The sequence below is a fragment of the Parasteatoda tepidariorum genome, chromosome X2 (genome assembly GCF_043381705.1).
Source record: "Parasteatoda tepidariorum isolate YZ-2023 chromosome X2, CAS_Ptep_4.0, whole genome shotgun sequence".
Lineage (NCBI taxonomy): Eukaryota > Metazoa > Arthropoda > Arachnida > Araneae > Theridiidae > Parasteatoda > Parasteatoda tepidariorum.
Genome location: NC_092215.1, coordinates 34,335,952 through 34,360,355, shown reverse-complemented (window position 1 = coordinate 34,360,355; position 24,404 = coordinate 34,335,952). Strand labels below are relative to the sequence as shown.

The window sequence follows — 24,404 nt, the reverse complement described above, 5'->3', positions numbered from 1 at the left end:
ATATATATATATATAAATGCATCTCTACTTTAAGTTCCGGATGGCTTGTTAATCGTTGAGGTGTGAGAATAAGTAATCAGGTTTCATGCTACGTCGGTTATCAATTCTGATAGGGTAATGTAGATAAATTTTGAAAGTAAAGAAATTATTATTTTTACTTTTTTGCTATGTAAGAATGCTAAACATCTGCTGACATTTTCAATTTTGTTGATTCTTGCTGGACCTTTTGCAGGTTTGCCGAGCTTTTCTCCTGTCAGAGATTCTAGCAATTTCATTAACCTCAAGCCGTCTCCCAAATCTTGAAAAAGATCATCTATCTGTAATCCATACTGAAAAAAAAAATTATAATTTCAGCTTCTTTATGTATCTGTATAAACAAGTTTTTTTATTATATAGTTATAAAGTAATATATTTTCGGAATATTTTGTAAAAACATTTTGGCAATATACTCTTCATGAAAAAGTGAATTTATTTAGTAAATAATAACTTACTCGCATGGTTCCATCGGGTTTTAGAAAAATTTAATAGTGATAGTGAAAAAGAAATAAACGATCATTTAATTGCAGTGTTCCCCAACCCCCGATCAGCGGACCGGTCCGTTGATCAAATGGTACCGGACCGCCTATTTCATTGAAACTGAATTTAAATTCCTAAATTTATACCTCAATTAAAAATACCAGTGTTCCATTAAAATTTTATTTATTTAAGGAAAAAGGGGGCCCCCGAAGGTAGTGACATAAATTTGTTAATGTTCGTGATGTATCATTGTCTCCGATTATCCCCAGATGGAATCGTCTCATTGCAAAGAAACAAGTTTAAGGTTCTCATTGATTTAACGTTCTAGTAAGTTAAAATGTTCAATCATTTTATCTTTATTTTTTGTGTAACTGTATTTTATTTTGAAGGAATGTTTAAATACAATTAAATTAAAATTAATAAATCAAAATAATCTAAAATATAAACAATCAACGCCCCCCCCAGCGGGCAGTGGTTATCCTGTTATCAAACGTTGACAGGTCGGCAGTAATAAAAAGGTTGGGGAACACTGATTTAATCCATTTGTAAGTTAGTTTACGTCGAGTAATAGATATTGACAAAGATCTAAAATTCATCCGTATGATGCATAAATTTCCTAAATACTTAAACATACAGAATAAAATAGAGATAATACAGAGATAATGAGATAGAGTGATACAGAGATAATATTAAGCTAATAAATAATTCTAACAGATATATAGAATAAGGGCTGCTATCTTTCAACGCCTTTTAGAAAAATTTCTTCGAGTAGCAACTAAGTTAATGTTTTAATGTTTGATTCCTTGTTTTAAAAATTAGTTATTTTCGCCACCACTACATGGATATGATTCAGAAGTTCATATGTAAACACCACTACCTTCCTCCTCCCTCGTGATGAGGCTTTTAAATTTCTGGCAAAATTGACCAAAATTGTAAAAGCTTTAATTTATAAGTATGCATCACTGTTTAAAATATATTTAAAAATGCGTAGTAGTTGGTAGTTCTGTGAAGGAAAAAACTGCCGCTTCCCCAACAAAAGTTTTACAAAAATTCTATTTGTTTAAAAAAAATTGCTGTTCACTGCTCCTGAAAAATTTCAATGTTGTACTTCAATTGCAAACTTCAAATGTTGAAAGATATGCATACCTGCCAACTTTTACGCATTTGGAGTAAAATTTTATTTCTATCTTTAATGTGGTAGTAAAATGCATGCTTTGTATATATTCCTTGCATTTATAAACTTAATTTATAATCTTTTTGGACACCACTATTTTTAAAATAATAAAGCATATATACTAATATGTAATACTATCGTGGTAGTCCTCATAAGCTTTTTCAAAATACAGTGTATTTTTCTGCTTAAAATTGTAATTTAAATTCCATTTTACTACCACTGGGGAAAATCATCCTCGAAAGGATTAAAAGTTGGCAGGTATGGATATGCCTAGCAATGAGAGATTGCAAAACGGGGTCAATATATGAAAAACTTTTATATGGAAAAAAAATTGTGATATACATTTGTTCATAAAAAGTTGATATTATTTTTTTTTACCCAAAACTTTGGCTTTTAAAAAAAGTTCAGTACGTTAACTTCAAAGATAAACATATACTTTCAATATACAGGGGTTGAACAACAATATAGAAGCACTTCTATACTAGATCTACGTAAACAATTTTTTCTTTAAAAGCAAATGTTTTGGAAAATTTATGTGGTAAAACAGTCGGCACCGTTTGAAAGATAATGCGTCAAGCTTTTAGAAATGTGGTTCTTTTTACTCATGCACAATTAGCATCGACCTAAGTGAGCGTAAAGCTTTTTGTCCTCTCTCAATGACATTAACATTAAAAATGCATTCCAATGCGTGTATGTCACGGAGGAAAATCGGTGGTTGTTGACTTTCACCGGTGTATGTCGACAATCACAGATATGCTTGAATCACAGATATGTGAATGTCCGAAATATTTATTACATTCAATTTGATATGAATTTATTCGTAGATATAATTACATTTATTCGATATTTTAGCACTACACTGATGTTTTTTTAAGGTTAAGTGCCACTGTCCGGTATACGTTTGCCCGGTATACCCTACACCATGGGTCGCCAAACTTTTTTGATCATCGACCCCTATATAATTTTTCGAAATCTCCATCGACCCCCATAAAAGTAATTTTCTGTTAATTAAAATAAAAATCCATTAGATACTGTGTTTGTATATTTATTTTATGATTTTACACATTTATTAAAGTAATAGTACATTGTGTAACAATAGTTTTATGAAAAATACATTAATGCTGAAATTTAAATACCATAATATTTATTAAACAATAAGTAATTATAAATAAGTAGAAATAATAAGTAAAGTAACTACAGATTTATTGCTTCGTAATCTTAGCGGACTGTGCTAATCCATTATTAATGCTTACCTTCTTTTTTACGTGTATTGATAATTAAAATTGATATCTAAACTAAACGAATGGTTTTATCGAAATAATAACTAATAATCCAAAACTTTAAAAGTTTTAATAATGACACTGCAAACATTTAACACTGTTCACAGTTTGCAAAGATAGCTGAAACTGCGTATGATATTTGCGTTTGTAACGTCAATGCTCGCCACACGTGACATTTGGACAAGAGCACATATGCATATGACTTATAAACCAGAAGTGCAGAGTTCGTGCCATTGCTCGCTGGTACGTAAATACTGGTTTCACCCGAATAAATATACGTTTATTAATTTATGTTCTATAAAGAAACTGACATTAAGTCAATTATAAAAAAATTCACAAATTTTACACACTCAATTAAGTATGTGTGATTTGCGTATTAAAAACTGTTTTTTCTTCGACCCATCCGATTCGGATCGACCCCCATTCGACCCCCTGGCTCAGATCGACCCCCGCTTTCGTTAAATAGACCCCCGGGGGTCTATATAGACCACTTTGGTGACCTCTGCGCTACACTGATGCTTTTTATGGTTAAGTGCCACTGCCCGGTATTCCCTACACTGATGTTTTTCTAAGGTTAAGTGCCACTGCCCGATATACACTACACTGATGTTTATTTAAGGTTAAGTGCCACTGCCCGGTATACATTTGCACGGTATACCCTACACACTGATGTGTTTTAAGGTTAAGTGCCATTGCCCGGTATATGATTGCCCGATACTCCAAACACTGATGTTTCTTCTAATCTATCGTCAGTAAGTATTAAAATATAGAATAAATATAAATATATCAAATAAATATAATAATATTAACGAGTAAATTAATATAAAATTGGATATAACAAATATTTCGGACATTCACCAAAGCGACTACGTGAATGTCGACATTTTCCAGATTTGGATGTTTCACCGTAACATATATACACTATCTGGCCATTAATGACCGGACAACCCTCATTTCGGATACATGAGGTGCTAGTATCAAGTCAGTAAGGCGTAGGGCCGCCACGCGCCCGAATCACAGCTTTAACCCTTCTAGGAAGGCTATCCACTAGGTGTTGGTACACGGCGGCAGGTATTGCCCGCCATTCCTCCTGGAACATGGCAAAGAGTTGAGTGGTGGTTTTGGAGCGTTGTGGTCTGGCCCTCAACTCATCCCAGAGATGCTCAATGGGATTGATGTCGGGACTTTGGGATGGCCAGTCAAGCTCTTGCACCCCCATTTCATCGAACCAGTCCGTGATGGCATGTGCTTTATGAATGGCAGCGTTATCGTGTTGAAACACAAACGGGCCATTACCGAACTGTTGCCACAGAGTGGGAAGCGCCGAATTGTCGAGAATGTCTCTATACCCTTCTGCGTTCAGGGTTCGACGCACTAACACCAAGGGTCCAAGGCTAAACCATGAGAAACAGGACCACACCATAATTCCTCCACCGCCGAACTTCACAGTGTCCGGTCATTAATNTATATATATATATATATATATATTTCAATACTATGCGAAATTGCTGGTATTAAAACTAGGAAGAAATTAACTTCCCTCCTCATTTTAAGGCATCCGAATTTTGCATGGGATAATATAACTTCATCTACAAAAAATTTTAAGTATGGTCTTTCGAATTGTGACAACAGTTTTGCCATTATAAAATCTTCCAAAACATTTATTGCCAAAAGAAAGATTTATTACATAAAATTAGTATAGAAGTGTTTCTATTATTTTCATCCACCTCTGATAAATAACATTAGTCCTCATCAAAATCAAAATAATCATCAAAATCGTTAAATCAAAATAACCTTTTCACAGAAAGTTATAAACCATTATTTCAAAAAAAAAAAAACAAATTTCGAATTCGATGAAGAATTTAGATAAAAATAAATAGTTTTTTATTAGTTAGCTTGTTAGTGATAAAACAATTTTTTAAACGTGAGGTAAAAGAAAAAGTTATACATTCAAAATTTTCAGTTTTTTTTAAACCTAAACTTAATTTACCATCTCATTTGATGGCCGGTATAGCCTGATTTGCAGGATGATGGACTCATGTTTGTGTAAACAGGAGTTCGAATCCAGCCGATCGAAGACTCCTCGTGCAGTAAATGACTAGTGCGCGTTAAATCTATCAGGTCACTAAGTCCTCCATGTTCTCATAGCAAATCAATGCCTCTGGGGGTACTGAATTGGAGAATGATAGTTCTCTGGTTCAGGTCAAAATTACGATCTGTGGAGGAATGAATAGATGTAGAAACGAGTCTGCCCTATAAACGGATGTGCCGTACGGGTGTGGTAGAAGTCAAACTCTTGGCCATAGATGGCGCCACTGGAAAACAAGAACAATTGTTTCCCCTCAACCTTAATGGCTGACGACAACATAATGCCATTTGATAGATGAAATATTGATGATTTAAACCCAATTTAAAAATAATAATAATTGAGCGGTAATGAAATAGTACTTCATTTTGTGATTTTAACGTCAAAAAACATTTTTTTTAGAGGATCTGCTTTGTAAAACCTTCCAAAACAAGATTTTTACGAGGTCAGTGTGCAGGTGGGTGACCACTTGGATCAGTCTGCGTAGGGACCGAGGGTGTGCGGTATTGGTCCTCGTTAAACTGTGCTACCGTGAAGTGCTCGACTTCGCGCGCAGGTCGTCGGACTACCGAAGCGATGGTGCCATCCCCTCCACAGAGGATCAAAATTGTGATGGCATGTCTTCGGATCATCCTCCGAGATGTTTCCCAGACCTTCGCCAATAACCCATTGTGCAGCTCTAGTGCGACGTAAATTAACAACAACAAAAGATTTTTACGTTGAGAAGTACAAAAGTGCTTCATCTTTTTTTTTTTTTTTTTTTTTTTTTTTTTTTTTTGTTCAACCTCTTTATTTTAGTAGACAAGCCTATCTTGCTTCTTCAAATTAAACCTTAAAAAAAGAACCATGTTTTATTTTCGAGAAAAAAACTGTATTCTTAAAAGGCTTCTGGGCACAAACGGGCTTAAAAAATTTCTCTTTCGTTATTTTTAATCTGAAATCTTTTTATAAAAAATTATCTATCTTTTCAAACACCCACTTTTACGTCTGTTGATCTTGCTCATTTGATAAATATATGTATTTGTGAGATAAGAATGTTTACACTAAGACAATAGAAGCTCAAATTGTAATGCCTTAGATTTCTTTCTGCCATAAAATCATTTTCATTCTTGTTTCAAAAAGATATATAGAAGTTTTTGATGTCTCTATCCTGCAAGAAATAATAAAACTTCAAACCAATTTCTACAAAATAAACTAATTCTTTATTATCCGGATTTCTTTAATTTTTATGCTGTTAAATTTTTAAGTAATTAAGTTATCAGTAAAGTGCGGAAATCAGTTATTCTGCATATTATCTAAGCAATGTGAAAATACCGTTAAAATACTGATAAATGTTTTATTCCTCAAATTACCTTGGTAATCTCACATTACCTACACCGTAAAACCCATTTTTACCGGAACATGTTACGAAACAAAAACACTGATGAAACATAAATTTTACAGTAATAATTACGGTAAAATCATTGAATCACTCTAATTAAATTAATATTACTGTAAAAATTACGGTGCAATATTTTTCGTCAAAATGGATTTTACGATAAAATGAATTTTACAGATGATGCGCCCAAAGTGCCGGCATTTTATATCGTAATTTGATCCGGAATTTTTTTACAGTGCACGAGGCACTCGTGAGAGATAAAATAAGATCTTTACTGGACGACTTTAACCACAGGAGGCTTCTGTACGCTTAAATTAACATAATGTTATTTATTTATTTTTCGACATCTATGTAATCAAGCTTATACAATCAAAAAAGCAATAATGTGGTTGATAGAATCTATTATCAATCAATTAAATAACTATAAAACAGTCAATTAATCAAATAAATATTTAAAATGGTGTCCATTATCAATCAATAAAATAATTATGATAAAGTCAGTTGTCAATCAATTAAATAATTATATTACAAAGAATCAAGCAGTTTAAAATATTATTACAATTTAATGAGAATTATGATAATTAAATTGATGAGAACTGAATTACAACATTATTGCAGCGAAATTAGTGAAACAAATTTTGGAACTTTAACCATTAATGTAGTACAAATTACCAGGGAAAGTACAAATTACCAGGGAAAGTAGGAGTAGTACAAATTACCAGGGAAAAATGAGGAAACCTTTTCATTCCGCTGGCTGCGGTCAAAAAGCAGGTGAGGACCCAACTGATCATCCCGCGAAAGGACCCGAAGGGCACGCGCTATGTTCTTCGTTAAACTGCTTTACAGTTAAATGCTCGATTTCGTGTGAAGGTTGTCAGGCTATCAAAGCGTGGTAGCCATCCTCTCTGCAGAGGATCAAAATTATGATGATTTGTCTTTGGACAGTACTCAAGCATGTTTCCCAGACCGAATAGCCCATACTAGAGCCGTGATGGCTCAGGGGATAGAGCGCTCGCCTTCCAATGAGGTGAACCAGGTTAGAATCCCAACAATGGCTGGTCGATATGAATTAAGCATCCGGCTTGCACCGACTACAGTGCTGACGTAAAATATTCTCGGTGGTAGACAGATCATGAGTTTAGAGTCCCCTTGCCGTCAGGCAAACCGTGGGAGGTTTTCATGGTTTTCCTCTCCATGCAAGGAGAATGCGGGTTAGTTCCATCAAAAAGTCGTCCATGAAGGCAAATTTCTCCCCGTACATGATCCAGGAGTTCTTTTGTCTTCTAGATTTGTTTCAAAATTACATGGCTATGGAGTTGACCATTAGTAGTCGTAAACCCAAAAAATTGGGTCGACTGCTCAACGACAGTCATAAAAAAATAAAATAAATAAATAAATGAAATGGCCCATAATACTACTAAATATAATTTAAAATCGTACTGCTAGGTTGCACATACGGCAAATGGAAGAGATATCTTGTTATAGCATTTCAAAACTATAACTAGATAACCTAAAAATTATAAATGCATAAGTAACTCACAATATCGAATTATTTAGTTTGATTTACACTCGATATGAGTTACCTTTATTATATGTAGTCTTTAACCTCGTAGCTCAGACATGGCAAGAAGCAATAAAGTTTTTTGAACATTAGACAATATGTGATTGTGGAGTTTTTTATTGACTTGATTTCTTTAATATGAAAGACAGTCAATGATTCTTAAAACAGTCTTTTTTTGTTGAAAGATAAGGAGAAACTTTTGGAAAATCGATATGAAACTTTGTCATCAAGAATTAAAATACAGAAGTGGAAAATATTATTACAGATTGAAAAAAAATTAAGTGTACAATTACATGTAAATTAAGTATAAAATAAAGAATTTAAATATAGTTCATAAACATAATATTCTAAAGAAGTTACATATGTATTGTTCTTTTTCTCGGAAAAACTGATACTGTTAGATAAGAATCTTATCAATTGAATTACGTTTCAGATATCCAAAGAAAAGTTTTGCATTTTCTGAAAAAAATACATTAAAAAAAACCTTATTACGTTTAGGAATTTTTGATATCTATATTTCGACGCCCACAGTTCGATGGTTTGTTTGCTTGAAATCTTATAATGTTCGTTTACGGACGCGTTCGTTTCCATTCCGGAGTAATTCTACGAGGAAAAATGGATGATACGCACTTTTAAACACGTAGATTTATGAAGTCTAAAGGCGCGTAGAGCCAATTTATTACAAAATGGTCCTACATTTCTTAAATTTTCATTGCCGATCACGTGATATAGCTACAGAAAATTCTACCCCAGTTTATGTCAATAAAATAAATTAATCAAGATGCATATTGCCGGAATAACCTGATTTGCAGGGCGCTGTACTCGCGTTCGTGAGAACGGGGAATTTGAATCCAGCCGGCCGAAGACTCCCCGTGTAATAAATGGCGACTGCTGCACATTAAATCTGTCGGGTCACAAAGTCTATCATGTTCCCTTAACAAATTATACATCTAGGGGTACTGAATTGGAGATTGGTTGTTCTTTGGTTCAAATCAAAATTACGATCTGTTAATGAATGAATGTATGTATGAATTAGTCCGCCCTATAAGCAGATGCGACTTATGGGTGTGTCAGAAGTTGAATTCTTGGCCATAGATGGCACCACTAGAAAACAAGAACTATCGCACCCCTAGTCTGAATGGCATACGACAACAAAAGCAACAAAATTCGTATTATCATCCAACTATTTTTGCAGAAAATATGTTTTCCCAATACAACAACATATTGTTTATTAAAATAAAGTTATTGTGAAATTTGAAAACTAAAGTGATTGCTAACATAAGAAAATTTATCTTTGATTTTGCCTTTATAGATTACCACTTTTTAATCACAAAATAATGGTATAATCACCTGCAGTCGGCTGGCAGAGGAGGTGGGTGTTAATGAAATAAAAGCAAACATGGTCCAAGTTTTAAGATATTCATCGCTAAATCTAATGAATATGTCAGTGAAGTAATTGGGACCAAACATTTGAAGCGTCTGCAGAGATGCCAACTTGCTCCGGACACCAAATATGTGTTTCAAAGTGGTAGTTAATTAATTGTGATTCTTGGTTTAATAAATACAATTTGGTAAATTTTTATTCACCACTATTTCTAAATAGTTTGCAGGCTTATATAATTCACCACTTTATAGTACTTATGTCATGCTGTACCTTTTAAAAAGCAAGCAAAAATAGTCAAATATTTGCAAAATTTATTTTGAAGTTATTTACCGTTTTTTTAATTATGTTGGCGTGTCCGGAGCAGTTGGCATCTCTGCGTCTGTTCTTAATACGACAAAGGTGAAAACATTTAAATAGGCCCTTAGTAAGAATTTAAAATTTATTATTCGCCGAATTTTCTTTCATTTATCAATTTTGAAAAGAAAAAATAATAAACTGTTTTATTCGCTACCTCATCTAATATTGACAAATACTGCTAAAATGAACAAATTACGAAAACTTCATCTTATCTACCCTTAGGATTCATAAACTTTGTGCTGATAGAAAGCGTAAATTAATAAAAATATTTACAAAAAATAAAGATGTAAATAAAAGTAAAATTGTGTTTTCTGATATCGGGAACTCAGTGTTGACCATTTTTGAGCCTTCTCTGAAGATATTTTCCTACGGTGAAGCATAATTTAATTTCATTATTACGGCAAAAATTAACATTTTGTTATCATTTATAATCTTGAATTTGAAATCGTAAATTTTAGCCTTGGATTTAAAAAATAAATTTAAAAAGAATTTGAATATCATTACATATAAATTAATTAAATCTGCATACGATACATGATAAGCATGGGATGCTGCATACCAACTTGTACGGTCGTTGAAAAAGATTTTACTAAGTGGTAGTAAAAAAACAATTTAAGTTTGGAAGAATTTTCTACAAACAAACCTATAAGCATAATTAGCCAACTAATAGATCTTATCTAGATATTTTATTAAATTAAAGATTCGTTGTGGTAGTTGAAATTTTTTTTAGAAACTTTAAACTTCAAGATTTAAAACGTTAATTTCGCTATCACTAAGAAAAATTATTTCTCAACGGCAGTACAAATTGGCACTTATGATGCGTTCAGAGATACCAATTTGCTCTGGACTTCGGATAAATATTTTCGAGTGGTAGTCTCTTAATGTATAATTCATGGATTAGTAATTTTGATTTATATGATTTCTATTCACAACTATTTCTAAATAATTCAAAAACTTATGCGATACACCACCTTTTTTTAACAGTCAAGTCTGTGAAAAAGTTAGCGAAATCAACCGAAGAGTTGCAAATTTTCGTTCGTAGTTCACAGTTTTTTAAAAATATTTTGTCGAATCCGGAGCAGTTAGCATCTCTGTGTGTTATGGTCTTGCAAAAGTAAAAAAGAAAAATAGATAAAATTTTAAAAATATTTCTGCTTACAATTGTAATTCAATCATCCTCGAAACGATTAACCCGTTTTGTCCCGAATATATAAATTGAAATGATACAAAAAGTGGTTTTATGGAAAAAGTGGTATAATATATTATCGAAATTAATTGGTTTTTCTACTGTTAAGGCATTCAAAAAGTCTTTGAAAGATCAAAAAGTACTTGTTTCTTAGAATTTTAGATCTAATCAGAAATAACTAAAGCATTGTGGCATCTGAGAATCCTTTAATTCACCCAGATAAATGAAAATACTGAAAAAAGTTTCCCCCCACAATGAATGTTTTTGAAAAAAGGAACTGTCATAATTATATGACGCTGGGCGTTAACCGGTTAATAGATTTCCTCTTCTGAAAAATTAACAGGTAAGGGTCGCTTCTCGGCCTCAGGCGCCTGGTTAAAATTTGAAGTTGAAGTTATACATTATCTACCAATAAGTATTTGGACACGTGTGATTGAAAAGAAAGGCAAACTTTATTCATAATCAATAGTTGGTGCAGCCTCCACGACAGGCAATTACAACGTGAACCCTCCGGGGCATACTTTCCACAAGTCCTTGTGGGACGGCTGGAGGTATTTTCTTCCACTCGGCTTGGAGAAGACATGTAAGTTCCTTCACCGATTTTGGACTAGTAGTACACCCCTTAATTCAGCTATCCAACTCGTCCCAGAGGTCCTCGATAGGGTTCAGATCTGGGCTCTGGGCTGGCCAGTCCATTCGATTAACCCCATTGGCACCATACCAAGCCTTGGTGACCCTCGTAACATGACAGCTTGCATTGTCGTCCTGGAAGTAACAGGGGTCCATCCCGTAAAACTGCCACAACGTAGGAAGCACATTGTCATCCAAAATAGTGCAGTAGGCATCATGCATGGGACTAATGCCCATGTTGCTCCCTACACAATATATACCAGCGGAGGGCGTGACGTATCTCAGGACCACAGATATAGTCATTTGCATGGGTGTCCAAATACTTATTGGTAGATAGTGTAGATTAACCATTTCAATTGACTTTAACCCCTTGGGGACGGGTGATTCAGAAAAGCATTCGTACAAAATCAGAATCAAGTTGCAATTAAATAAAAAACGGTAACTTAAATGTAGTCTTTGCTAATTTGACAGACTTACTTTGCTTTTATTTTAATTATTATTAGTTTAATCATATATATAATCAATGTTAATTCAAAGTATAACTAAATAGTTTTAGTTTGAGCAAAGTAATGGTGAATTAAATAAATCAAACAATTATAACTCCGCCCACAAATAAACTGCTAAAGAAATACTTTGATTACCAGTTTTATCTCTTTACCCTGATTGATACGGTTTTTTCCTGTCACGTATTTGTGACAGTCGGCGCGAAAGGGTTAATGGTTATAACGTATAGTGCACGAAAATAAAATTTAAAAAGAACGAACACCCTGAATAACTTTTGATCTTAAGATCAAATTTTTACGGCACTCCATCTTAATGGTTTAAGAGCTTATTCTGAGTTAATTGATTAATAATAATCAAGAGTGCAGGTAAATAAAAAATAAATGAGCAACTACTTTTTATTAACCGGTTAACGCCCAGCGTCATATATTTAGGACAATTCCTTTTTTCAAAGACATTCATTGTGGTGGGAAACTTTTTTCAGCATTTTCATTTATCTGGGTGAATTAAAAAATTCTCAGATACCACAATGATTTAGTTATTTCTGATTAGATCAAGAATTGTAAGGAACAAGTACTTTTTGATCTATCAAAGACTTTTTGAATGCCATAACAGTGGAAAAACCAATTAACTTCGATAATATATTAAACCACTTTTTCCATAAAACCACTTTTTGTATCATTTTCATATATAAAGTGGGGACAAAACGGGTTAAAGCATAACTCAAAATGCATACTTTAAAGAAATGGACTTTACTTGAGTGTTTAAGAAAATGGATATAGCTCAAAATTTACGTTTAAGAAAATGAGCCTGCCTCAAAATGCGTATTTAGAAAAATGGTTATAGCTTAAAATTTTAATTTAAGAAAATGACATATCTCTACTTAGTAAAAAAGTGGACAACACATTTGTTTCAGTTTTTAAAATTATTCTTATGATCATTTGATTTTTTAAAAAAATGACCAGAGATATAAATGTATTTATAATGTATAAATATTATTGAACATTGTGAAAAATGAAAAGTGTTTATACTCATAACGTTTGAGCTAAAACTTTGATTATAATGTACTGACAATCAATCTTAATATTTCGAGAGAATAGCCTTAATATTCTAATTAATAAGTGCAGACCATATTTTAAGTTACGAAATCAGGCAACAAAAAAAACATTATTTCTCTAAATTTGATTTTTTGCAATTTCCCCTTATCTTTTGAACGATTTCAACGAAAAAAACTTTTTATGCACAGAATGATTAATTTTTTAATTCAAAAATAAATTCATGCTAAATACAATGCTTGCATGGACTATGAAAATTTTTAAAAGCGTAAAAACCAAGACTAGTCTCAATCATTTAATTATACATGTTAACCCACAAAATTTGAAGGGTAGTCAAGTAACAATGAAGCTCAGCTTCATTGCTACTTGATGCCAGCACTTGTATGCCAGCACATAAAAACTTCACAATATACTTATCGGGTTTTATATATTTCTTAAAACTGTTTAGATATAGCTGTAGTCAATTTCATTGTCAATCAAATTTGTTAAACCAAATATGCTTTTGCAAAGCATAGTTATTCATACCACTTAACAATAAATCTGAGAAAAATCTCCCGTCAAAAGAGGGAAATGTTCATGGATGATTTAATACATATGCGACCACCACTATACGCTTTTTTTTTAAATTTACTTATTGAAATTTTTTTTCAACAGCCGACCCAATTCTGAGTTTACAAATTTCATTGTCTAAATATGCAACCTTGTAATTTTGAACCAAACCCAGAAAACAAGGTAACTCCTGGATCAAACATTGAGACAAACAGGCTATCGTGGATGACTTTTCAATTAAATAACCCACGTTTGCGTTACATGGTGAGAAAAACTACGAAAAACTTCCAGTTTTAGCGTGAGGGTATTCTAACCCAGGATCCGTTTACCACTGAGAATATTTTACGTCAACACTGTGATCGTTGCGAGCCGGAAGCAGAAGAGGTATCAGGTAGCCACCCCTGGGATTCGAACCTGTTCCATCTCATTCGGTGGCGAACGCTTTATCCCCTGAGCCACCGGGCACATTATGTGTCAATATAAAAATATAATAAATCAGTATAAAAACTGTGCGATCCTTAAATGGTAAAACGTAAAATGTCGAATTAAAGTTTCAAGATTAATGAGAATCTTATATTTAACAAGATAATTTTTCAGATACAAACTTATTTTCCTTAAAAAATTGCATGCAGCTGTGGTCACAAATGTTTTAAAATATAACAATTTGTCACCAGTTTTACAAGAATATCAAAGGCCATGAAAACCTTGTGAAATATTAGCTAACAGACGAAAATATTCAATCTAAATGTAAGTAAACCTCACATTTTTCATGAAGACAGTTCAAGATGCATAGCTGCCAACTCTTTAGGGGGAAGGGGGTTCGGAAGATTTTATTTTCATACCTAAAGTGGTAGCGAGACTCTTGTTTACATTAAACTTTCTGAATTATAATAATAATCATAAAAGAGTCTGACCACCACTACGTATAAATAATTACAACAAATATATAAAAGTATAATAGTCTTAACGATAGCCGGGATAGCCAGGTTGGTAGGACCAAAATGTCGTCAATTCTATTCCAGCCGGCCGAAGACTCCCCGTGTAGAAAATAGTCACTGATGCACGCTACATATGTTGTGTCGCAAAGTCCTCCATGTTCTCCTAATACATCATACCTCTAAAGTACTGAATTGGAAATTGATCGCTCACTGGTTCAGGTCAAAATTGCGATCTGTGGATGAATGAATGGACGTATGAATGGTCGGCCCTATAAACGGGCAGTGACGTGTGTGTGGCTGAAGTCGTATTCTCGACTATAGATGGCACCACTGAAAAACAAGAAACGCACCTTCTGCCTTAAATTTGTTTGGTTTCACCAAACAGGCTTGCTGGTATTGGCCAGTGGAAATAGAAGCAACAACAAAGATGGCGAATGTTAACCTTTTCAAATTATAAATATATTTTTAAGTAAGATTGTTTTCTTTTTTTCTCTTTTTTTTTTTGGTAATTGTTTCACCACTTTTAGGAAAATCCATTCTAGGAAAGAGTGAAAGTTGGCTGGTATGAAGTTGGCATAATTGCAATAAAATAAAGAGTTGAAGCAAATCAAGCAGCAAATAAAGAGTTCAAATAAATCAAGCAGCAAATAAAGCGTTGAAATTTTTGGACATGGCTTTAAAATAGTTTAAAATGATAGCACTATAACGTATGAACTCATTTAGAGGAAATAAGATATTTTAATTAAGATCATCCTACTTCATCCACTAAATTCTTCATACATTTACTTCCTCAAGGTTTCTCAAGTAAGTTACAATTATGTAAGTTATAAATATGTAAGTTATAATTTAGTGGAAAAATGGTTATCACTAAATATTTACTTGTCCTAATGTATGGAAAATAAGTTAGTTAAATAAGAAAAATAACTGTTAATAAAACAGTTTTACCACACTTTTCCTGTATAATTCCTATGTGGTTTTTTCGTTTTCCTTTCTCTACAAAAATTAGAGATGCCGGATAACTTATACTTTGAATTTAGAACTGATACGTTAGGGGCAATTAAGCTTTAAGCAGACAACTAAACTTTGGTTGTTAATCCATTGCAAATTTTCTTTCTATAATAACTTACATCACATTCACTTACCTTTTGCAAATGTAGATTAGCCCATTTTGTAAATGTTTTTTTCTGTACATTCAAACGTTCCAATCGTAGACTTTCATAAGCAGCCTCTGCATGTTCAATGGACATTTTTAAAAAATGTTCAGAAACAGTAATCAAATATTCAAAATTTCATCACCACATCATTAATTAGTAACACAGTTTTAAAAAAGAATAAATACTAATTAGAACACTTCACAATAAACAAATAGGGTGTCATCAGTAGAAAAATTCTAAAACACAGGTGTAGAAAACCGTCAGTCAGTGCACGTGTTTTGTCAGCTAACAAAGAAGTTTTGCTTGGTGATTATTACAAAAAATTTCAGCTTATCTCTAATTTTATCCTCGAAAGGCATTCCTAAAGAGAACCATTTGAGATATCATTTTGAGCTCTTCTCTTAAAAAACAATTGAAGTATACTTTGAGTTTTTGAGTGATAACAATCTTTCGAAACAAATAATCGGAAGTTATATGCAATCTTTTATTTAATATGATAAATTTACCTACAGCGGTTGACTGATTGAAGCGTATGTAAATAATTTTTGCGTGAAATCATATTTATGACATAAAGCTTTTGCATCAATTATTCTTCAATGTAATAGTTCAGGGTGGTGATAATTAAAGTTACCTTGTTTAGAACAAGATAGAATCCGTTATAGCGCTGTCTTTGTTGCAATTACCTACACCTATTGTTAGCAATTTACCTACAACGGTTGATTGAATAAAACGTATGTAAATAATTTTTGCGAGAAATCATATTTATGACATAAAGCTTTTGCATCAATTATTCTTCAATGTAATAGTACAGGGTGGTGATAATTAAAGTTACCTTGTTTAGAACAAGATAGAATCCGTTATAGCACTGTCTTTGTTGCAATTACCTACAAATATTGTTAACAATTTACCTTCAGCTGTTGATTGAATATGGATATATTTCTTGAGAGAAATCATATTTTTGACATAAAGCTTTTGCATCAATTATTCTTCAATGTAATAGTACAGGGTGGTGATAATTAAAGTTACCTTGTTTAGAACAAGATAGAATCCGTTATAACGCTGTCTTTGTTGCAATTACCTACAAATATTGTTAACAATTTACCTTCAGCGGTTGATTGAATATGGATATATTTCTTGCGAGAAATCATATTTTTGACATAAAGCTTTTGCATCAATTATTCTTCAATGTAATAGTACAGTTTGGTGATAATTAAAGTTACCTTGTTTAGAACAAGATAGAATCCGTTATAGCGCTGTCTTTGTTGCAATTACCTACAAATATTGTTAACAATTTACCTTCAGCGGTTGATTGAATATGGATATATTTCTTGCGAGAAATCATATTTATGACATAAAGCTTTTGCATCAATTATTCTTCAATGTAATAGTACAGGGTGGTGATAATTAAAGTTACCTTGTTTAGAACAAGATAGAGTTTGTTATAGCAGTGTCTTTGTTGCAATTAACTACGCCTATTGTTAACAATTTACCTTCAACGGTTGATTGAATATGGAAATATTTTTTGCGAGAAATCATATTTATGACATAAAACTTTTCATCAATTATTCTTCAATGTAATAGTTCAGGGAGGTGATAATTAAAGTTACCTTGTTTAGAACAAGATAGAATCCGTTATAGCGCTGTCTTTGTTGCAATTACCTACACCTATTGTTAGCAATTTTCCTACAACGGTTGATTGAATAAAACGTACGTAAATAATTTTTGCGTGAAATCATATTTATGACATAAAGCTTTTGCGTCAATTATTCTTCAATGTAATAGTACAGGGTGTTGATAATTAAAGTTACCTTGTTTAGAACAAGATTAGAGTTCGCTATAGCGCTGTCTTTGTCGTAATTATCTACACCTATTGTTAACAATTTACCTTCAGCGGTTGATAGAATAAAGTGTATGGAAATATTTTTCGCGTGAAATCATATTTATGACATACAGCTTTTGCATCAATTATTCTTCGATGTAATAGTACAGGATGGTGATAATTAAAGTTACCTTGTTTTGAACAAGATAGAATACGTTACAGTGCTGTCTTTGTTGCAATTTCCTACACCCATTGTTAGCAATTTACCTACAACGGTTGATTGAATAAAACGTATAAAAAAAAATTTGCGTGAAATCATATTTATGACATAAAGCTTTTGCATCAATTATTCTTCAATGTAATAGTACAAGATGGTGAGAATTAAAGTTACCTTGTTTAGAACAAGATAGAATCCGTTATAGCGCTGTCTTTATTGCAATTACCTACACATATTGTTAGCAATTTACCTACAACGGTTGACTGAATAAAATGTATGTCAATAATATTTGCGTGAAATCATATTTATGACATAAAGCTTTTGCATCAATTATTCTTCAATGTAACAGTATAGGGTGGTGATAATTAAAGTTACCTTGTTTAGAACAGGATAGAGTCAATTATAGCAATGTCTTTGTTACAATTACCTACAGCAATTGTTTGAATAAAGCGTATGTAAATCAATTTTGCGTGAAATGATGTTTATGGCATAAAACTTTTGCATCAGTTATTCTTTTGTGTAATACTACATGGTGGTTATAATTGAATCTACCTTGTTTAGAACAAAGAGTTCGTTATAGATGACGAATGTAATTTAAATTTGGTACACGTGATAATTATATAACGGTTTAAAAAGATATGCAATAATAAATAGTTCAAATTGCTAACACCAGGTGAGAAAAGATTGCTTAATATTAAAATTTTCCGTCACTACAACGATAGTTGTTTTTTTTTTCTTTTCTTTTTAATTCTGATTTTTCGACTCAAACAATCGGAATTTATATGAATCTTTTATTCAACATTATAAATTTTCTTACAGCGATAGATTGAATAAAGCGAATGCAAATAATTTTTTAATAAAATCACATTTATGATACCAAACTTTCACTTCAATTATTCTTTGGTGTAATACTACAGAAAAGTCATAATTGAATCTACCTTGTTTAGCACAAGAAAGAGTCTGCTATAGATGACGATTGTAATAGAAAGTTGAAAGATGATAAGTGGACAACGGTACAAAAATATCTGTGATAATGAACAGTTCGAATTGCAACCACTAGGTGAGAAAAAGTCGCTTGACATTAGAATTTTCCGTTCCTATGACGACCGTTTGTTTTATTAATATTATTATTATTTATTCAGTTTGTTTATCAAGCGATAACTTTTAATGATTCCTTGTATAGTAAGAAAATGGGTGAGTAAATGAGCGAGTAAATAGATGGAAGAATCGAAGAAAGTAAAGATAGACGCATGCTTTGAGTTTTTGAGTGATAACAATGTTTCCAAATAAATAATCGGAAGTTATATGCAATCTTTTACTCTATATGATAAATTTACCTACAGCAATTGATTGAATGAATCGTATGTAAATAATTTTTACGTTATAGTACAGGGTAGTTATAATTGAAGTGACCTTGTCTAGAACAGAACAGTGTTCGTTATAGATGGCGAATGTTATCTAAATTTAATATACACGATATAAGAGTCTTGATGGCTCAAGGCGTTCTCCTTCCAATGAGGTGAACCGAATTCAAATCCCAGTGATGGCTGGTCGATACTAGTTCCGCATCCGGCTTGCACCGACCACAGTGCTGACGTGAAATATCCTCAGTGGTAGACGGATCATGGGTTAGAGTCCCCTTACCGTCAGGCTAACCATGGAAGGTTCTCGTGGTCTTTCTCTCCATGTAACGCAAATGCCGGTTAGATCCATCAAAAAGACCTCCATTAAGGCAAATTTCTCCCAATACTTAATCATGGAGTTCCTTTGTCTTCTGGATTGGGTTTGAAATTACAAGGTTACGTAGTTGAATTACAAGGTTAGTAGTCGTCAGCTGTTCAAAAATTGAGTCAGCTGTTCAATGACGGTTATAAAATATAAAATAAAATATACACGATATATGAACAATTTTTATAAAAAAAAATAGTTCAAATCATAACCACCAGGTTAGAAAAGGTCGCTTAAGTGGTCTCTACCATCGCTATCTTGGACTCCAGGTTAAATTTTTAAAATGTGTTTTCTAGTTTTCTTTGCTTTTTTTTTCACATTTGACAAAATTTTGATGATGTAGTATTATTAGGCAAATGGGCAAAAAATAAAGGGGTCGCTTTATAAGATTAAGAGAAATAACGATGGATAATTTTTAGAGCTTCTATGAATTTTCCCTTAAAACTTTAAAGCAATAAAATGATGCGATTTACGGTTTTGAGTAAGTATTGTTAAAACTACACATTTTACAGTTTTTAGATTTTATAAAATCTAATCTTATTACAGCTTAAATTAATGAAAAGCTATTTGGATGACGATCGCTAAAAATTTCTTTTAACGCTAATTGCACAAAAATAAAGATACTTTTCAAAAATCTGAAAACTAATAACTGTTAAATATTTAAATATATTTGAAAAATTGCTGATTGCAGAATTGTAATGGCTTAATTTTGAGAGAAAAAAGATTTTGCCTTCGTGGGGGACTTTTGATGGAACTAACCCACATTTTTGTTACATGGAGTGGAAAACCACGAAAACCTTCCACAGTTAGCTTAGCGGCAATGGGGTTTCTACGAAAAAACTCCCTTTTCTAACTTATCAAATTGAAGATAATGTCATTTTTATTTGTGTGTAAAAATACTCAAATAGGCTTTATTACAAATATTACTTTTATTTAATTAATTGTTATCACTCCAACCCGCCAAGCGTCACTGTCACAGGTCTACTAATTATTTTGAAAAGATAAAAAAAAAGATTGTAGAAGGACTATTTTATTTCTCTCTTTTTTCAGAAAAAGTAAACTACCCTTTAACTTTCTTTGTTATAAGTATAATAGTTTGTGACATTTCTTATGAGCTAAGTTATAAATAAAGGTCTTAGTGGCTAAAGCAGGTAAGTGAAATTTCCTGAGGTATTTATTAATAAAATAAAAGAACAAAAAATAGTCACATAAATATGTGTATGTAAATTGTATCAGAATCGGTTTTGCTTTCCCTTTAGGTTTAACGCAACTAATAGACGTTAGTTTTGAGCATGCTTACAGGATTTTTATTTCAAATTAGGTAGTGGTAAATTAAAGAAGGCAAAAAATTATTAACCCTGCCTTCTAATAAATCTATAAAAAAATAATTATTAACCCTGCCTTCTAATAAATCTATAACGAAAGAGTTCGTATTCCATTGTTTTTCTTACCCTGATCATAGCCACTTCAAAAATGTCACATACCTGGTTCATTCACTAAACTCTTCAACTATTAATAAGTTTTGACAGGCAAATAAAAATTATTTCTCTCAAACAAATGGAGGGGAAATATTATATTACCAATTATACATCCTTTGGAATTCTTTCTAAATATCATTTCATAAAATTCTTAGAAAGATAAGTTTTAATATCATAATTATAAATAAAATATGGTTCGTAATTGGTCATAGAGCTTTCATTTAAACCTAAACACTCCAGGATCTTTCAGCAGTTAAAAAAATTGTTGTAACCACATGTTTGTTAGACATTATTCATGATCTTATACATTTGAAACGCTTAGTGGATAAAACAGGTAAGTGACATTTTCACAATTTAGAGTAAAAGTGGTATCCGGTATGGATTTATTATAGATTTATTTCTCTGAAAACAAAATCAATTCTGTTAAATTAAATACTCCCATATTATGCAATCACTTTATTGTTTTCCCTGATTAATAAACATCTCTGAAAATGTCACTTACCTGCTTCTTCCACTAATCTCTTCCTTTATCATCTAACATCTGGAGAGAACTATATAAAGTAGTCACTAAATATTAATATGTAAAAATTTTAGAATAGTAGATAAAACATAGGTGGCATTGGTGAGTCGCCTTTAGAGTGTAAAAGGTTAAAAACAGTGGATGAAGTTGTAGGTCTATTGATTTGATTGGTAAGTTACCCTGCGTTATCTGCGTGATCAGAAAAATAAATCCTTCTAATAAAATTTCTAAACAGTTGTTTGAAAAATCACTACTTTACTTTTCTAATTTAATATTCTGAGAACAGGAATAATTTTTCTTAGAATTTCTTAAAAAGCAAAGAGGTCTTTAGAGAACTATGTTTCCGAATGTTTTTAGAAGTTTTGCTACTTCTTTTTTAGTTTTCTGAGGTCAGCTTAACCCTAGACACTAAAAGTGGCCTGTATATGAAAAACATCTACAGGAAAAAATTGATAGTAAATATCTGTTCGTGTCGCCAAGTGGATATTTCATACTGTTACCTACCACTTTAGCTTTACAAAAGCAACTCACGTGAGAAAGTTAGAAACAGAGTCTATCTCAGTACACTGCAATGAATCTGCGTTAACTGATTCGCTTGTGAGGATTTTGTTTAATTTTATAACAGTCATTGAACTACCGACCCATTTTGGGTTTACGACTACTAATTTTCAGCTCCGTAGTCTTTTAAATCTGAACACAATCCAGAAGACAAGTGAAATCCCCGATCAGGTATTTGGAGAAATGTTGCCTTTGTGGAGGATTTTTTCTTGGAAATAACCAGCATTTGCGTTACATGGAAAGGTAAACCACAAAAACCTCCCACGGCTAGTCTGAGAGCAAAGGGTCCGTAACCCATGATCTTTCTACCATTGAAGATATTTTTCGTCAGCACTGTGGTCAGTGTGAGTCGGGTGCGGAATTCGTTTCGACCAGTCATAGCTGGGATTCGAACCCGGTTCACCTCATTGGAAGGTGAACACTCTTTCCCCTGAGCCACCACAGCTCATTTGTAATGGTTTGTCGATAATGGTAAAATATGTGAAGTACGTTGGAAGGGAGAGGGGGAACCAAAGGGGAAAGTAAAGTTAAATAACAAGTGATAGTCTTTTGATGAATTCAATTTAAGAATACGAAATGATAAATTAAAAATTTTTTTCTCCATTGGCCACCTGGAGAATGACCTTTTGTCATACAGGCATCTGAAGGGCAGATTTGATGGCCAGTCTTTCAGGGGCACCATATTAGGTGGGCCAACATTGCTCCCACAGTAAGGACAGATAGTACAGAGAATGAAAGAACATCCATGCCTTGCCCGGGACTCGAACCCAGAACCTTTCTGATGTGAGGCCAGTTCCCTAACCCCTACACGAGCCGGTCGGCAGATAAATTACAATAATAATAAACAATTTCAATACACGATAAGAACAAGTTGAGATTAATACAAGATTATATATACAAAATAAATCGAGATTAATATTTACAATGCATATGTTCACACAACTGAAAGCGTAAGATCAAAATTGAATTATCAAATGAAACGCAGTAATAGTCAAAAGACAAGTTATAAGTCAACAGACTCTGTTAAAGTGGTGACCCAAGCTGGTAAATACCACTCGTTTCTGGGATGCTCATCACACTAAAAATTACCAATTAATCAAACCAACGGGTGCAACCCTAAAAGGGTTGCTCGCCTACCGCGGTGCGGATAAATTTTATTTTATTTTGTGACCATCGTTAAGCAGCCGACCCAAATTTGAGTTTACAACTTCCAATGTTCGATTCCGTAGCTTCGTAATTTTGAGTCCAATCCACAAGACAAGAGAACTGAACTCATGGATAAGTACCCCCAGGGGTATTGATTTGTAATGGAAATTTTGAGGACTTTGTGACCTCGACAGATTTAATGTGCCTCTATCACCACTTAATACATTCTTCTCCCGGCAGGATTCAAACTCCCTTTCTCACGAACACGAGTCCAACGCCTTACAAACCAGGCTATCCCGGCCGGTGCCGATTAATTTTATTTTATTTTATTTAATAACCGTCATTGAACAGTCGACACAATTTATGGGTTGACGGCTACTTATATTCAACTCCGTGACCTTGAAATTTTGAACCCAATCCAGAAGACAAGGGAACTCCTGGATCAAGCATTAGGAGAAATTTGTCTTCATGGCGAAGAAATTTGCATTGATGGAACTAACTCGCATTTGCGTTACATAGAGAGGAAAACCACGAAAGCAACCCATGGTATGACTGACGGCAAGGGGACTCTAACCCATGATCCATCCACCACTGAGGATATTTTACGTCATCACTGTGGCTGATACAAGGTGGCCGGGTATAGAATTCGTATGGACCAGCTATCGCTGGGATTCGAACCCTGTTCACCTCATTGGATAGCGAGCTCCCTATCCCTTGAACTACCGCGGCATGTGCCGCGGTAGTTCAGATTATATTTTACAACCGATGCCGATTATATTTTACAACCGTCATTGAACAGCAGAAGCAATTTTATGGGTTTACGACCACTAATGTTCAACTCCGTAGCCTCTTGTAATTTTGAACCCAATCCAGAAGACAAGGGAACTCTTGGATCGAGGATTGGGAGAAATTTGCCTTCCTGGCGGACTTTTTGATGGAGCTAACCCGCATTTGTATTACATGGAGATGAAGATCACGAGAGCCTCCCGCGGATAGCCTGACAGCAAGGAGACTCTAGCCCATGATCCGTCTACCACTTAGGATATTTCACGTCAGTACTGTGGTCGGTGCAAGTCGGATGTGGAATTCGTTTCGACTGGGGTTCGAACCCAGTTCACCTCATTAGAATGCGAACGCTCTATCCCCTGAGACATCGCGGCTCGTGCTGATTAATTGCTAGGGTGTAACT

General features: G+C 33.3%; 1 protein-coding gene across 1 annotated transcript in view; it reads right to left on the bottom strand.

Annotated features, from left to right (window-relative positions):
• The window catches only part of LOC107454829 (spectrin beta chain), a 179,768-nt gene extending 163,554 nt beyond the window's left edge, over positions 1 to 16,214 (bottom strand). The window contains exons 1-2 of the mRNA XM_043050346.2: positions 15,738 to 16,214; positions 159 to 329 (exon numbers count right to left, since the gene is read on the bottom strand). Of these exons, the coding sequence (XP_042906280.1) occupies positions 159 to 329; positions 15,738 to 15,842 (276 nt within the window). The 5' untranslated portion in view covers positions 15,843 to 16,214. The remainder of the gene's footprint in view (positions 1 to 158; positions 330 to 15,737) is intronic.
• Between the last annotated feature and the right edge of the window lie 8,190 nt (positions 16,215 to 24,404).